General features: G+C 34.9%; 1 protein-coding gene across 3 annotated transcripts in view; it reads left to right on the top strand.

Annotated features, from left to right (window-relative positions):
* PLA2G4A (phospholipase A2 group IVA) overlaps window positions 1-18,159 on the top strand; it is a 235,663-nt gene that overhangs the window by 156,670 nt on the left and 60,834 nt on the right. For all 3 annotated transcript variants that reach the window (XM_036234504.1, XM_036234506.1, XM_036234505.1), the window contains exons 4-5: window positions 11,146-11,294; window positions 11,930-12,043. In XM_036234504.1, coding sequence (XP_036090397.1) covers window positions 11,146-11,294; window positions 11,930-12,043 — 263 coding nt within the window. The remainder of the gene's footprint in view (window positions 1-11,145; window positions 11,295-11,929; window positions 12,044-18,159) is intronic.

Here is an 18,159-nt window from a genome sequence, read left to right as displayed (position 1 = left end):
TTACCTGAGGGCACTGGACCTGCCAAGAACAAGAGAGCATCTTCCCAGATATAGCTGCTCCTCTCAGTATGCCCAAATCGTATCGCTTATACCCAGTGCCCCATTGCCAACCCTTCCTTGCGTTCTTACGCTCATGTCGTATGAAAAGGTAGTTTGAAATTTCAAATTTGTGCCCGACTTATTTAAAAAATAGTCTTGTTTGCATTAATTTGGTATAGTAATATAAGTCTCACTTTTAAAGCTAAAGAAGTTGTAGATAAAACATGGAACCGAGAGCATGTCAACATTGTTGGGTGGAGGCATATTAAACTCTGTGTTCTATATTGTTCTCTTCCTCTTCTAACAGAAGACATATGTTTGCACAATGACCACACAGTGACAGTAAAATTTCAGTTGGTAATAAAATTTTCTTTGTGCATTTATGAAATGAAACACACATCCCTAGCCACAGACCTCATTTTATAACCAAATGAAATAGCGGCCACAAATGTGGTGGCTTTCTTACTGAATTACTGCTCCTTTTAAAAAGTGTTGGGGAAAATAGAGATCATGTATAATAATGGAAGCTAGTCTCAGAATTCAGAACTAGATAGAGTCCTGTTTCATTCCCTAAGATGAAATCAGATAATGACCACCATGTTTTGAAACAATAAAATACTATAGCAATGTTAGATATGTTTAATATTCTAATAATACCTATGTGCTGAGCATTCTTGTCTGGTCACATTGGACACCGACTTCCTTCTCTTTACAGAATTAACATCGTAAATATTAGGGCTTCTAAGGATGGCTGTAGGTTTACAGACAGATCTCCTTTCCTTAAGTATTCAGGAGACAACAGAGCTTAATGCCTATGCTTAAACTTTTAAGCAAAAGTAAATACGCTTGGGAGAACTATGAACTCATTACATTTAAACCAATTTTTATAAGATCATATTACTTAATATCTTAAGGTACTGTTTTAAGGTTTTGAGAACCTTAAGAACCTTAAGAGAACCTTAAGCTTGAGAACCTTAAGCTTCTATTTTTTTATAATGTCTGGGTCTGTGGATAAATGATGTTTTATTTCAGATAAACTCATAGCAAGATCTGAATCAAGTTCCTAATTTTTAAACGGCTCTACCACTGGTAGGTCTGACGTTGACCTAGTATCTCCAAACAGAGCTTCTCAAACGTCATTGTCTAAAAGAATCACGAGAGATCTTGTTCAAAATGCAATTCTGACTCAGCGGGTCTGGGGAGTAGATTCTGCATTTCTAACCCACAAGTAATGCAGACACTGCTGACTCATGGGCCACAGTTTGGGAGACAAAGTTCTAGGTGTTTTCTCCTCTGCTACCCTGACATCTGTCCAGACTTCTTTTTAACACTCGCTACATGGGAGTGTAATCATGTCTTTCTAAGACTGGGGCTTGTGTCTTTTAGAAAACTTTTTAGAAAACAGTTGCTGAGCCTTGAGTTTGGAACAGTAGTAAGATTTGAGAGAATTTTGGATGAATAAAAAAATACATAAATATGCATAAATATATCTTCTTAGATATTGCTTTTTTGCCTCACTAGAGAGAGAAGTTTTAAAATGTTTTTATATTCCATTTTTTATAGATAATACATACCTCTGATTATTTCTATCCATAATTATCTAGAATTTTCTTGGTTTTCAATGTGCCCAAACTTTATAACACTTTTGTCTTAATCTGATTAATCTTTTGGAGGGTATTAATTATAGTGTGTTAAATATTTTTTTTTTTAATAGCACTGCTATTGGCCTATAGCCACCTGCTACTTTTAAATCTACCGTTTCTGAATCAAATATTTCCCTGGCATAAGATCTTCAGGTTAGAATCGAACATGAGTTTTGGCTTACTACTGTTTTGGCAATGTATCCGCCCAAAATTTTAAAAGTTCTAAGTATAATAAAATAACTCCCCAATGGGCTTTAAAAAAATAATTTCAAAATGAATAAAATATTCCAGAATATCCATCCATTTCTCATCTCTCATCTTGTGCTTTCTGTGTAGTAGGGATATAGAATGTGTTAGGGAGGCACTATAGCTCCTCATTGGTTTTGAAAGTCATGTAGTTTATTGAGTTGTCAAATGGTTTTATGAGTATAGTTATCCTTTTCCTCTCTATTTAAATGTTATTAGTTCATTTTTGGCTTATAAGTTTGTATAGGTATGTTTTAGGTCTGATGAATACAGTGAATAATACTGTCTTATGATATTTTGATAACATTGATTGATCATCAGGTGGAATTTCTCCATGTTTATTCAATAAGATAAACAGAGCTATATTCCAGTAGTAGATTTGTCATCAATGCTTTTATGAGATAATAAAAGTAAGTTCCTGTCAAATGATGAGTATATTACTAGTACTGATAAGGACACAACCCATATGTTCTCTCTCTTTTTTTCAAGACCCGTCAGTGATGAATCTTCCTTATTTAATTCTATACATATGTGTCTTATACTTGAGCTTCCTTATCTTAAAATGCTTTTTGTATTTTTCATGTATATACTTTAACATGTTAATGGTCTACCAAGTGAAAGAAAACCTTAATTTAATTTAATTTAATTAATTTATTCATTTAGCCTTCAGCACCAGGTGTTCCTAGGTGGTCCAAGATCAGACAAGATCGGAGTGTTTAGGGTGGCATCACCATACACAGAAAACCTTATTTTTAAAAGCTTTTTTACAGCAGAGTGATATGCAGCTTTCTTATCATATGCTAAATAAATTCTCTTTGCCAAAAATTACATATAACTTCTAAAAGATGTGATTACTATCAAGTGAAATTAAATTTAAAAACATTAAATTTTTAAAGAAAAGTATTCTCTTAAAGTTTTTATGTCAAAGAGAATATCTCTGCTGCTCTAAAAGTTTAAGCACTTATATGAAAACATTTATTTTAAAAATTTCTTTAAACTAAAAATTACGTGACATAGAGATTGAAATGTCTAGTTACTTAGCCGAGGGATGGTATGAGGATTTTTGTAAAATTTACTGACTCCTTAGAAGCACTTTTCCATTTTCACTCCTCACTTGATATGTATATATTTTTATGAAATATTTTAGATAAAATTTTAGGCAGATGACTTGAAGTTGTGTACAAGAGTCATCCAAAATCTCCAGATGCGAAATGAAATAACAATTTGGAAATTTTACTTTGGAAAAGAAATGTTAAAGAAATATAACCCAGTGTTTATTCCAGCAAGGCTCTATGATTAGCATCCTCATCAACAAATGCTGAGCATCTGCTATGGACTTAGCACTTGGTGCCTTGAAGAAGTGCAACAGGAATAAACATAATACTTATGGTAGATAACTTTATTGAGTGCCTATTTCATACCAAAGGGGAAGTGTGGCTTAGTGGTTAGACCAAGGACTCTTGAACTGGCTGGCTGGGATTGAAATTTCCCTTCCACTATTGATTAACTACAATGAATTTGGGCAAATTACTTAGCTTTCCTAGGTCTCAGTTTACTCAGCTGTTAAATGGGGGTGATAATTTTACCTTCCTCATAGTTTTTTTTTTTTTAAATAAGGATTAAACAAGATTATGGAGTGCTTATAAAAGTGCTTGATGCATAGTGTACACAATATAAGTGTTTGTTAAATAAACAAAAATGCTAAGCAGAGTTCATAGGACTTTTTGTTTTAATTTTATAAGTGTAGAGATTTATTTAAAGACATCAAGTAAATAGTCCAAAAACACACAGCTGTTATGTTTTGGGGCTAGAATTCAAATATGTCTCATCCTCATGTCTACTTATGCAGCAGCTTGATGACCTAGCTGGGAAGATGAAATGGGTATAAATAACTCTTTAGAACACCAGCCTTAGAGAGTACATATTCAGTAATGATGCATTTAGATTTTACAGTATTACTGCTTTAAAAAGTGTTGGCATTAAACTTCCAAGAAGACTTTACAGCTTGAATGGAGATTAAGATGGAATTTGTAACTTAAGTAGACTTTTAATATGTGGAATGAATGTGAGACATTTCGATTTGGAAAAGAAATCATGAGAAAAGATTTTAAAAATGAGATTGACATAATAGGTCTAATACACATTACTTAGGGAACTTGGCTATTTTTTAATAGTTTATGCTAGTGAATAAATGCCAGGCAGCAAGAATAATGCCTTGCTTTAGGGCAGTGGTTCTAAACTGTGGGTCAATTTTGTCCCCCGGAGCATGTCTGGTAATATCTGGAGACATTTCTAGTTGTGATAATTAGGGGATCCTACTGGCATCTAGTGGGCGGAGACCAAGGACAGTGCCCCAGACCGAAGAATTATTCTGCCCAAAATATGAGTAGTGTCAAGGTTGATAACTCCTGTTTTAATGAGAAAGAAGAATTATTCTTGCAGAGAATGCAATACACCAATATAGTTAAATCTACATAGTTAAAATTAATAATATAAAAATGTTTTATAATATTACATAAGAACTTCTGGAGAATTATTCTTTCCCTCCAATCTAAACAGATCCCCCCCCCACCAAAAAAATTCCTAAATTATAAACCTTTAAAACATTCCAAGCATAGATACTGATACCAAAGGTATTTTGATTTTCTTCCAAAAAGGTATCATAGAAATTTGAGTAAAAGGACCATGCAGGCATCAACTAAAATTTCAATCATATTTTAGATCTTTCTTTGTTTAACTTTCTTTGTGTTGTTTCACATGTATATCTCTCTGTTTTCTCATGAATATCAACATTTTTTACAAGAAGTCATTTTTATTTTATGCTGGTTGGTAGCCTACTTCATTAATGTACCAAGTCAATCGTTAGTACAAAATGAACCAAGAAAATTGATAGTGGATGATATTGGGCTTTCTTCCTGATGTCCATTTGGCTGATGATACATTCTGATAGTTTCACGTCCCTTTACAAAAGGAAACATGTGACCAGAGAACACTAATATAGGTCTGTGAGAGTCTGTGAGAAAAAGGGAAACAAAAAATCGAGTTCAAATTGGAGACACTGCCTGATAAAGGGATTTAAAAATAGTATTAATAAAACTGCATTGTAATTTCAAATGAGAAAGGTATTCTATGATTTTCTGAGTTCCTAGACAATGCTGCCATTGCTGTAAGGACTTTCTTCTCTCTTCAGTATATACAGAGTCACTGCCAAAGTGCTATTTTATTAAACCACACTGAATTATTTACTAACTTTTTCAACTCCTGTATTTCTAGCACTTTTCAGGGACTGCTCTTCATCATCTGTAGCCATAACAATTCCAATTTTGAGCCTCTTCTGGAGGGAGCAGGGGATGCTACCTATAAACAAGTCCCCTGGCACTCTACCCTATTCCTGAGAGTTATTAAGGAAGGCAAGCTGGGATTTGAGGATTTATTTTTTTATTTAGCATTATTATTTGGAAATAAAGGTTAAACACAAATGCTCTTGGAAGAAATAACTGACATGATTTATATTAAAATCCAAATAAGTGGGGCGGGACAAAGCACCAGGGAGGTTGAGACTTATTACCCAAGAGTAAAAAGACGTTAAGGAGAGGAGTTCGTTGTGCCTGTGATAAAGGTCACGTTTTCTACAGTATAGCTCAGGGTTAGTTCATCACCCATTATTTCTGTAATATTTATTATGTTCCTATAGTGTTTCAGACTTTGTGCTAGACTCTTGGACACAGTAGTGAATAGGAAAGATGTGATTTCTGAGATTATGGAGTTTACAGTGTAACAGAAGCAAAAATAAGGAAGAATTATTTGTGTTAGTATACATGAAAGAGCAAGGAATTTGGCTTCAGAAAGACTAAGTTAAAACCCTGTCTCTAAATGGCCTTACTCCTTAAATGCTTCTGAGTCTCAGTTCCCTTATCTCTGTGATGGGAATAAAATACCTTAATCAGCAAGTTGAAGCTTTATGTGGAATTATTTTTACTTTACACAGATGTACCTAGATAAGATCTCTAGAGAACATGATTTGCAATGGGCAATTTTACCCGTTAGGAAAACAGAACAAGCCGTTGACTAGGGATGTATGAACTAGATAAGGAAAACATAGGACATCTCATTCCACTTATCCTTTAAGCGTACAGTCTTTGGACCCTTATCTTGGATAGTCTTAGGACAAGGACAACAACTTGAATAACATTTAGTTATCAACTAAAATGTCAAAATAAAACAGAATGATATGCACAAGTGAAAGAAAGGCAATGTTCTCTTAGAACAAACGCTTCTGCCTTCCATGTATCTGTGTAGAATGTTTGAAATGTGTGGATTTCTGAGAAGCTACGTTGACTTGCGAGAGTGATGTTCCAGTGTGTGGTGGGGGAGGATCACTGACTGGAAGGAAGCCTGGGGTGCAGCGGTGGGAGCCCTTCTAGGCCTTTCTCATCATGTTGAGGCCTGCCTTCTTAGGCCGTGAGGGTCAAAGATGTGTTTCACAAAGACAGTTGTAGGGGCATAATGGAAAGCGGCCTAGTAAACACCCTCGGATCTCAGTTGAGAAGCTTCGATTAGGAGTGAACAAGAGTTAGATGGAAGGCTACAAAGATTTTAGTCAATTCAATTTCTTATTAAATTGGGAAGATCCATCTTACTGTCTCTGCCTGCCAGAAAGTAAGACGGGTCTTCTGTTGAGGAAGATGTAGTCCCCCTACTCTGCAACAGCTTATCTAAAAAATGTCTGGCATTTTATCCAGAATTGCCACGTATACCAAAAAAGAAGATCTGGAAAAATAAATATGTCCATAAATGTTGGATATGAATTTTAAAATAACTAAGATTAATATATTTAAGAAATAGAAGGCAAGATGGAGAATTTTACTAGGGAAGAATCAAATCAAACATTTAGAACTAAAAACACAGTAACTAAAATTTAAAACTCAGCAAATGGGTTTACCATAGTTTGAACACAGTTGAAGAAAGGGATTTGGTCAACAAAATAGGACAGTAGAAAACATCCAGATTGAAACATAGAGAACGAAAAGGATATAAAATATAGAACAAAAGCATAAGTAATATCCAGTGCATAATAAAAAAGCATTGAGGAAGTGATAGATAATGGGGCAGAAGTAAAAACTGAGGATATAAAGGCTAACATTTTTTTATAACTGATAAAATATATCAGCTATATACATAGATGTGCTATGAGCCCAAGGATAAATATAAAGAATACCAATCTTATACACATTGTAGCAGAACTGCTGAAAACTAAAGACAAAGAAAAAATAAAAATAAAAACATCTAGAGGGAAAAAAGACGCCTTCAAAAAAGCAAAAGACTGAGAGTGAATTCCTCAAAAGAATAGATAGAAGCCATATAATAATAGAATGACATCTCTGAAGTACTGAAATTAATAACTGCTAAATTAATCCTGCAGAAGTTGAACATAGAGGACTTACATTACTTGACATCAAAATTTATTATAAAACTATGATAATTAAGACAGTGTGGTATTGGTACAAGCTTAATGAATAGACTAATGGACTAGTAGACCAATGGAAGTCCAGGAACAAACTTGCATTTAAATGGCCACTTGATTAATTCAAAGTTTATATTATGATGCAAGAGTTAAAAGTAGTATTTCCGGTATATGATGCTGAGTCCATTGATTATACATATGAAAAAAAAGAATAATCTTAACACCTACCTCACACCATACACATAAATTAATTCTAATTGGATTTTATATCTAAAGGTAAAATGTAAAACCAATGAGATTTTTGAAGAAATCAATAAAAACTCTTATGACACCGAATAGCTAAAATTTTCTTAAATGACAAAAAGCGTGAATCATAAGGAAGAAGATGGATACATTGGATTATATTAAAGTTAAGCCTTTCTTTTTATTAAAAGACATCAATCATGAAAGTAGTAAAAAGATAAACTCCAGACTGGGAAAATATATTTTCCATATATATGTGTCTGTCAAAAGACTCGTATCCAGAATACGTAAAGTCTATATAAATCAATATAAAAAAGACAACTAATAGAAAAAAATGGACAAAAAACTTGCATTTACCCTTCACTCAAAGGAACATCCAACTGACCATTGAAAATATATGAAGATGTACTGAACCTCATATAGTCATCAGGGATGTGTGAGTTAAATTACATATCTACCAGATGTTTAAAATGACAAGACTGACAATATTAACTGTTGGGAAGGATGTGCTATCATGTGACTATTACCCTTTGGGTGTACAATGGCATAACAATTCCACGTCTAAGTAATCCCATTCTTAGGACTTTTGCAACAGAAACATATATGTGTGTGCACCAAAAGCCATGGATAAGACTGGCCATAGCAGCACCATTGGTAATAGCCCAAACTAGAAACAAACCCAAGTGTCTATTAGCAGTGGATAAACATTTTATGCAATATTTATACAAAGAACATCAACAATAGTGAATATATTATTCTACACATGTTCCTATGGATGAATCTCACAAGCTTAATTGTGAGCAGTAGAAGCCAGTTTCTATAAAGATTAAAAAACAGGTAAAAATGTTTTATGGTGATAGAGGGCCTGCTATGATATAGATTGTAATATCAAAGTTTAGAGCTATCAGTGGTTTTCCACTGCCCAGCATCCTTTGACATCTTGACTCCGAAGTCTCTTGCTAATGAAGCAAAAGGAGAAACTAGAAAAACTATCACTCAACAAAAATTTTAGCATATTGACATTATTTAAAAGTAAAAATTATAGTAAGAATCCAAAATGACAGCTTTGAACTGGATTTCAATTTTTTTAAAAAGGTCCATGGATGTTTTGAGACGTAAATGTAGTGTTGGCATCTTGTTATATGGTATTGTCTTAATCATTTTGTCTGAGTGATAATTTGTTAAAGCATGTGACCTAATGAGAGTCTCAGTTGGCTGAGAAGATGGTTATATCACTGACCGACCTATGCCACTGTAGTTTGTGCATTCTTTTCCTTTCTGGTTCCTCCCAAGGAACTTCGTTTTTTTTTTTCCCCCACCAAAGACTTCTTTATTTATTTTGTTTGTTTGTTGATTACAGTTGACATTCGATATCATTTTATATTAGTTTTAGGTGTACAGCATAGTGGTTATACATTTATATAATTTATAAAATGATCCCTCGATAAGTCTAGTACTCCCCTGGCATCAGACATCATTATTAAAATATGATTGACTATATTCCCTATGTTGTACTTTAATGTCCCCATGACTATTTTGTAACTACCAATGTGTACTACTTCTTAATTCCTTTACCATTTTCACCCAGCTTCCCAACCCTTCTCAGTTCAAAACACTGATTAAAAGGATACTCAGGGAGCTTAGTGAGAACTTCACCAAAGAGGTAATACACATAAAAAAAGACACATAGAAACACATAAAAAAAGACACCAAGAACCAGTCAGAAATGAAGAATAGAATAACTGAAATGAAGAATAATTAGAGGTAATCAACAGCAGACTAGATGAAGCAGAGGATCAAATCAGCACTTTGGAAGACAAGGTAGAAGAACACACCCAATCTGAACAGCAAAAAGAAAAAAAAAAATTTTAAATTAGTGTAAGCTTAAAGGACCTCTGGGACAATGTCAAGCCTAACAACATTCACATCTTAAGGGTACTAGAAAGAGGAGAGAGAGAGAGCAAGAGATTGAGAACCTATTTGACAAAATGATGTCTGAAACTTTCCTAACCTAGAGAACAAAATAGAAATACAAGCCTAAGAAGCTCAGGGAGTGCCAAACAAGATGAACCCAAATTGGCCCACACCAAGACACATCATAATTAAGATGCCAAAGGTTAAATACAAGAAGAGAAACTTAAAAGGAGAAAAAGCAGTTAGTTACCTACAAGGGAGCTCCCATAAGACTGTCAGCTAGCTATTTTTCAACCAAAATTTTGAAAGCCAGAAGGGAACTTTATTTTCTGCTTTCTCTTTTTTGTTTGGCCCAAGCAAACCTCTCCCTCCAAAGCCATCTTCAAAGATTCAAATGAAGATCAAGCCTCGGAAGGCAATTTGTTGCAGCCAGGTCTTGCTCTGATACTTAGTAGCTGTGTAATATCGGGCAGATTGCATAACCTCTTAGTTCCTGTTGCTTCACTAAAACAAATAACTTTTGAATTCTGAATGAGATCAATGTGTGTAAAATGCTTAACAGAGATCCTCATCATCATTATTCAGTTATTGATTTTTGTGGTTATGAATCATAATGGCCAATGGGAAAGGATGTGTTAAAGAGGAAAGTTGAGTCCTTATGTTGGGAGACCTTAAATACTGTGGTAGTAGCTATGTTCTGAAGATATAAAGATGAGCAAGACTTGGTCCCTGCCTTCAAGTGTTGCCAGTCTTGCAGAAAAAGACAGATTAAAGTTTCATCCATAATATATATAGTATGCCCAATGCTATATGATGATGGATTCAGTGGAACCACTAACAAGGGAATGATCAATATTTTCACTGCTCAGGGTCAGTCGCCTTGTTGTTAAGTATATGTATAGAGGGAGAAATTTTAAGTAGTTCCTTTATTTGCAGTTGTTTCTTTCTATTTACAACGGCACGCATATCATGCCCCAATTCAAGAGGAACTGTATGTCAATAGAAAAAGCTGTCACTTCTTTGAGACACTCAATTCCATTTCATTGAATACTGCCATAATAAATGCAGAAATATATGTTGATTGCTAATATAAATGCCACCCCTTAGAGCTGTTCAGTGCACAACCTGTACCACCGCACTAGGTGGTACATTTACATTTATCTCACACTGACTTTCATTATTTTGTTTCGCAAATAAAGTAAGTGGGATTTTTTTTCTAGTGTAGACAAGTGTCATGATCCCGAACCCATGATCTTGTCACCATCATAGTCCTGGGGTGATGGTTATGCTGTAATTAGCTGGGTGAGAGCTTACAATCATTGCCTAGTAGTTGGACTGAGATGTTGACTTCAGTGAACATGTTCCTTAGGAGGACAGAGGAATTCTGAATAAGTCACCTAATAAATGATTCTCATAGGACCATTATGAAGGTTCGAGATATAATATATAAAAAGTATATAAACTATGATGTTCTTCTATCCTATATTATCCTGTCTCAGATATTTTGAATATGTTACTGCAACATATATTAATAAAAACAAGTTAGAAACTATGAATCACATTCGCCTCCTTCCCACTTGTGTTTAATGTCTATAGTTGACACTCCAGACCCCTACGTGGAACTTTTCATCTCCTCAACTCCCGACAGCAGGAAGAGAACGAGACACTTTAATAATGACATAAACCCCGTGTGGAATGAGACCTTTGAATTTATTTTGGACCCGAATCAGGAAAATGTTTTGGAGGTAAGTGAATCCTTTGGGGACTGTTAGATGGTCATCATTTGTTTGAGGCCAGTGCTTGAGTTTGTCACCTTACTGCCTTTTTTTTCCCCTCAGTCGTGGAGTCCAGCTGGGCAGTATAGTAGACCGGCTTCTAGATGGTGCACATCACGATATGTGGGTGCTCAATGCAGGAGTTAGGCAGAGCTAGGAAGACTCTTTTATGTGCTTTGGAGAGAATATATTTTCTGTTATAAAGAGGAGGATCCAAGTGCAATAAAAGAAAAATATTTTCAATTGCCTTTAAAATAGGTTAAAATAAATCTTTATCAAAATAGTTGCATGGATTTTTGACATTAATTTATTTCTCATATTCCAAAATAACATTTCCCTTGAGAGTGGATAATTTTCATTTTTGAACTCATGATAATGAGTAGGTCAATTGGGAAAGTGAAAAAATTAATTATTATTTTAGTTGAAAATATATTGTTTAGAAAGAGAAAAACCAAATATTGTTACTGATTGAATATTGAGACTCTCAAATGACTGTTATCTATCATGTGCGAACTTTCATTTTTTAAATGTGGTGGAGACTTTAGATATTATTTCCAAAACCAAGGGAAATTTTATACTCATGCTCTGTTTTTTACTCTCTATAGATCACGTTAATGGATGCCAATTATGTCATGGATGAAACTCTTGGAACAGCAACGTTTCCCATATCTTTTATGAAAGTAGGAGAGAAGAAAGAGGTTCCTTTTATTTTCAACGAAGTATGTAACACAACAGAATTATTTTTCAATTTTTTATCAGATAAAATCTATTTATTCCAGAAAGTTGGGTTTGACACTTGGAAATTTTGTTTACTTATGTTTATATTTATGCATGTATTTATGAGAATGTTTTGTTTCTTAAAAAAAATTTTTTTCCCTTTTACTTCTTGTCCTAATCTTTTATTATTCTGATATCTATAAACTTTGGTTGAGGTATTACACCAAATACAGTACTGAGGCATTAATCTCTTTTGTCGCTTCAAATGATAACACTGGGATTAGGCAATGGCTTTGTACCCCGTCAGCATGTTGAACACAAAACATTTGGGAGGATGAAGGGAGATATAAAATTTGAGAAAGAGAGAAGGAGTAGATGAACTCAAAGAAAAACGTTGGGATGAGCGAGCTATTCTACAATTACATGTTCAGTAATAAATTAAGCCTGTGTAGAGGAGTCTTTCTGTCTGAAAAGATCTTCAAATAGTTAGGGCCGAAGCAATAAAAATGCAGTAGGAACGGTCTTGAGGTTATTGTTAACTTCGTATTTCTAGGTTTCCCGCATTTCTGAAATTTCAGTAATTCATCCAAGAATAATAAAATCCTAGGAAAATTATTTATACAGACCTGTATTACTTAGCCAAATATTTACTAAGTATACAATTTATTTCATATTAAATACATAATCGATTATAGAAAAAATATATATATGAATACTGTACACATATAGATGTATGCATAGATATATATAGTGCTTACAACATTGCCTGGTAGATATGAAGCACTATATATATGTTTTTGTTTTTCCTGAGGAAAGAGTAGAATTTCAGCAGGCAGAGAAGCAGCTGTGAGCATTGGAGGCAGAAGAAACTACAAAAGCATGGAATCTTGAACGGAGAAAGCAAATTGGGGCATGGGGAGTTACAGGGGTTGGCAGGTACATGTTGGTGAGCAGTGCGGTCAAGTTTAGAGGTGGTCAAAGGCTGGCATTTACAGGCCTTACCCTATGGCATGTTGCTGGGATCAGTTCACAATAAACATTCGTTGACAGCTTTGTAAAGATGGATTGACCTTTCCAAAGAAGGATTTTTTTCCCCCTGCTTTTCAGTCTGTGATACAAAGGCTGAATGTTAGACAAGATACTGTAGGAAGACATGCATTTCCTCTCCTCCTGTCATTTCCTATGGTTAGGTGTGTAACCCCCAGGCTTTCTGCATTCCTGAATTTAAAGTAGTTTACGTAATTATTTTCCTTACTGTGCCTGAGAAAACAGTTGGCCAGCTTTTTTTCATTATTCTGTTCTCAAGAATCCTTTGCAGTTTTCATCTGAATGACAATTCTTTGAGTCAGGGACTTGTGCTGTGATAGGCGTGGGGAGAAAGGTAAAGGAGTGATGGCTGATTGGGCAGCCCCGTGCCCTTTCCCTTCCCCAGGTCACGTGCCATGCCCTCTGCAAGCCGCTTAGCCTCTCATCTCCGAATCCCTCTTTCAGAAGAGGACAGTCTTCTTCCTACATCGTTCACAGAGGTTGTGAGTGAAAACAGTTTGTGAGGGAATCATGTGAGAGAAGAGATTTTTTAAGCAATTCTTCATGGTTACAGCAATCGGGTCTAGTAAAAATCACTTGGATTTGGCAACGGGAGTGCACATGCTGCAAGCCAAGACATTATTAGCAAAAATTCCTTCAAAATTTTGTCATTCAAAAGTTAATACTGAGTCAACATAGAGAGATTTCCATGGCCAGGAGCCAGCTGAGGAAAAAGGAGAAGCCTCAAGATGGAGATTGCCAGACTCCAAAAGGGCCTGCTCTGCCCTCTCGGGGTAGGAACTGGGAATGGGGAGACCTCGACTCTCCTTTTGTCTCTGGCGCCAACCTCCCTCTAGGATGTCTGAGTTGTCATTTTCTCTGAGTCCTATTTTCTTCATTCTGCAACGAAGGTTTCCATTAACTTATTTCTTCTAGGATCCTTTCTAATAACAAAATTCTGTGATCTAGGAAGAATATCTTATTTTTCATTTGACCATTTTCACCCCAGAGTTTTTGATTCCCCCGATTTTACAGATATGGAAACAAAATAATCATAATGCGACAATAAAAAATTTTATATGTAATTTTAAAACATCTGCCAATGGATTATTTTTTAATATGAGAATTTAAGCTTTTTTTGTGCACCTAAAACATTCCTAAATTTTAAGGCCACAAACAGTTCAGTTTTAAGTAATTAATAATCTCTTTGGAAAGTAGGCATTCCAAATGGCTAATCAATATAATACGCAGTATCATGAGGTATCTATTCATTGACTTACTTAAGAGTTATTATTATTAAACACTTATTTTCCATGTGATATCCTAGATGATAGCCAGGCAGCAGGAGACCTGATATAAGATCTCCTCGTTCCCTTGCATTAATATAGGGGAGGTAAATAGACAACAGAAAGTAAAACCATAATCAACACAACATCAGCCAGGGATAAATACTATAAAGGAAATAAAATAGAGAAATGTGATATAGAACAGTTGGTGGGCAACTAAAGTTTATATAGTCAGGGAAGACCTCTCTAAAACATTATGTTTTTCCCAAATTTTATTACGGAAATTTTCAAGTATGTAAAACATTGAAAGATTTGTACACTGAATACCCATATATCTGCCACCTAGTTTCTATAATTAATGTTTTACTGTATTTGCTTTGCCCACGTAGTTCTCCATCTATCCATCCATCAACTTTTTTGATGCATTGAAGAACAAATTGCAGACAATATGCTTCACCTCTAAATACTTTAGCATATTTATTAGAGTTTAATACTTACATATTAATTTTAAATGTCAAATAAAAAGTGTATATAATATGTACAGTGCGTTATAAGAAAGAATTATTCATTCATTTATTGACTCATCTCACAAATAATTATTGTGTACCTATTGTGTGGCAGACAGTCTGTAAGCAGTACTTACAAGAACAAACAAGAATCTGTACCCTCATGGAACTCATATTCTACTTAGATAGATAAGAAGCAAGATAAATAAGTAAAAGATACTTGTGTTAGATAGTGATTGTGATAAATGCTAATAAACCAGGGAAGGAAGAGAGGAGATTGTGTGTGTGTGTGTGTGTGTGTGTGTGTGTGTGTGTGTGTGAGGGAGGTTGCAAGCGCAATTTAAAAACTATGGCTAAGAGAATCACCTCTGATGATACCTGAGCGCAGAAGTATCTCTGAGTAGAAAGATCCTGAAGGAAAAGTTTGTCTGGCATGTCGTATAGCAGCAGGGAGGAGAGTGTGACTGGAACGTAAAGAATTGTACGGAGAGTGATAAGAGTTGAGGACCGAAGCAAAGAGGGGTGGGGGGTACGGTGAGCCATTGTGAGTTACAATGGGTATCAGTGGCTTAGGCTTGTCCTTAAAGGAAGGATGTAGTTAGATCACTAAAGTGGGTGGAAGGCAGTTCTGGTAAGAGAACATCCTGAGACGTTGCTCACACTCACAGAACTACACGGCAAAGCGTGTTCAGGAAACAGCGTCTAGACGATAGTGATGGAAGCAGGGCATTTGTGCGTGACGGAAGCACAGGTACTTTGGGCTCAGACCATAGCAGAGCTTGAATTCAGTCACTGGAATTTGGATGTTATCTTACTGATAGCAATGAGTCATGGGAGGTTTTCGACCAGGTGATGGGGAATTCAGAGCAAATTGGGGTTGGTTTTTTTTTCCACGGAAGTGTTAGTAAGAAAAAAGTCAGTGAATAAAACAGAAAATGTTTGATATTGAAAGTAAAAAGTCGATGCAGCGTTAGAAGACTGCTTCTGTGGAAAGTGATGAGTCTGATGAATACTGGATGACTTGAGGAAAATAAGTGTAGCAACGGCTTTAATGTGTCAGCAAGAGTTGAATGGAATGACTGCCTAGTGGCAGTGGGGATCGGCTGAAGTTGAAAAGTAGGAACTTACGGTGATCCTGAGACTGACTATGATCTATATCATTTAACCCAATTTTAGAAACTTTTTTTTTTTTTTTTTTTTTTTTAGGAGAAAACCAGTTTTAGGGCTGGGGCCACAGTTTTTGTTTTCCAGCTAGCTTGTATAAAATCTGGGTTAGGTTGTGTTTGTTGGAGTCATAAGTTTAGAAAGCATCAGAGTTGACATTTGAGAGAAACTGGTGAGATTGGCTGCCTTTGATGCCAGGCTCGGGTGGCCTATGCCTGGGTTGGAATGATGATTCTACTTATTAACTGTGTGGTATTAGATTTTCTTTTCTCTTTTCCATGCAAAACTGTTATAGAAGTTTGTATCTATCTACCTCTTAAGTTTGTAATTACAGTTAAATGAGTTAATACGTGGAGAGTTTTAAAACAGTGCCAGGGCTGGTAATGAGATATTCTCATTATAATTGTAATCAGTTCTATTTAACTATTTGTCATGTGCTTCATGAAACTGGCAACTGACTATTAAAATTACTTATTTGTTTGAGCTTATTGACCCAAATTAACTGATCTACGTATAGGTAGAGCCTATAAATTTAGTGATCATTTGTTTCAGCATGGCTCAGAAGTGCTCTGGTCACCCATTACTGAGTATATCAAGTGTGGCTTTGGGTTACATTATCCCATTTTAAAGTAGAAAGATTTAGTGTCTTCAGAATTTAATGTTTTGTGCAAACAAAGTAGTCCACTTAGAGAAAACTATGAAAGTACTAAGGCTTTAAAGTAAGACAGAGAAATATTACACTTCTTTATTCTCTAGATAAAATAAGTTTGTTTTGGCCAATATTTTGAAGAAGGTAGGTAGCCTCTAAGTTTACACTGTATAGGTGTTTTTAATTTGCTGTCTTTATTTAGAAGTTCGTGTTATTATTTAAAAATCATCATATCTCATGGCTTCTGTGGTATTTAATTTGGCTGATCACCTTTTTGATTATTTCTTATTCCCTATTAAAGTTGAAAATGAATGAGGTAGTTCTGTAAAAAGAGATAGTGGGAGTTCAGAATGTCAAGATAGTATCAGTATAATTTCATAGGAAAACTCTGTATTGATGTGTGAAGACAAAGATTACAAATTACCTAAGCGAATGAGACAGAGCAGTTCAGAGGGAAAAAATAAATGGTATAATTTTGTAAGAAATATGAGAGGTCTTTAGTTAAGGTGGGAATGCCATCAGATTGATGCTGAGCAGAGTTAAAATGTAGCTCAAATTCCTGGTTTAAAGAGAATGCATTTTGAGGAGTGGAGATACTAACCATGGAAACATAAGTGAATCTTTTCTGACTCTATTGGAATTTATAAGTTTTAAATTACAGGGCATTTTAGAATGCACATTCAATTTATTTACCATCGCATACCCAGCCTGACATGCATTAGGCACTTTAATCATTTTTAGATGAATTGATAAATTAATGCATTTATAGGAAATACAGAAAACCTGGAAAGTGTTCAGGCAGGTAAAATGAAAGTTAGTGAAATTTCAAAAAGTGAAAAATTAGAGTCTGAGAAATTCCCATTTGGAGGAAAAGAGAATATTTCGGTTTGGCGCTCAAGGAAATCTGATTACCCAGCTCTCTCAGAATTTCCAATGTCCACATAAGGAAAAGAGATCTTGAATTAAGGAAAAAGAGGTCACGATCAAGTGTAAGGAGGAAAACTCTGTGTGGTAGAGTGGACATGGCTATTTTTGGGGGGTGTGGGGGGCACAATTATTCTGAATTCTTGGTTGATGATTGATTAGATGATTCCTGGTAGTGAATGCTTATTTTGTTTTATTAAGGAATCACATATGTTAACTAGATTTACTATGGTGATCACTTTGCGATGTATTCAAATATCAAATCATTATGTTCTATACTTAAAATTAATATGTTAAATGCCAAAGATATCTCACTAATAAATAATAAATACATGTTAGTTTTTAGTGTGATCAGAAAAAGAGAGAATCATATGCATTAAAAAAAATGATTTTAGCAAGGTCTCACTCAATTTTTAACACCCAAAATTTATTTAGATGTGACCTGGTTTATATTGGTGGGCTCGTGATTTCTGTCTGTACTTGAATTACCTTCTTATTACATCCAAATCTGGTTTCTTCTTCTTAGGACGGAGGATATGGAAATATTATTCTGAGTAAAAGTG

This window comes from Rousettus aegyptiacus, unplaced genomic scaffold (assembly GCF_014176215.1).
Source record: "Rousettus aegyptiacus isolate mRouAeg1 unplaced genomic scaffold, mRouAeg1.p scaffold_m13_p_17, whole genome shotgun sequence".
Classification (NCBI taxonomy): Eukaryota; Metazoa; Chordata; class Mammalia; order Chiroptera; family Pteropodidae; genus Rousettus; species Rousettus aegyptiacus.
This window is presented reverse-complemented; position numbering and strand designations above follow the sequence as displayed.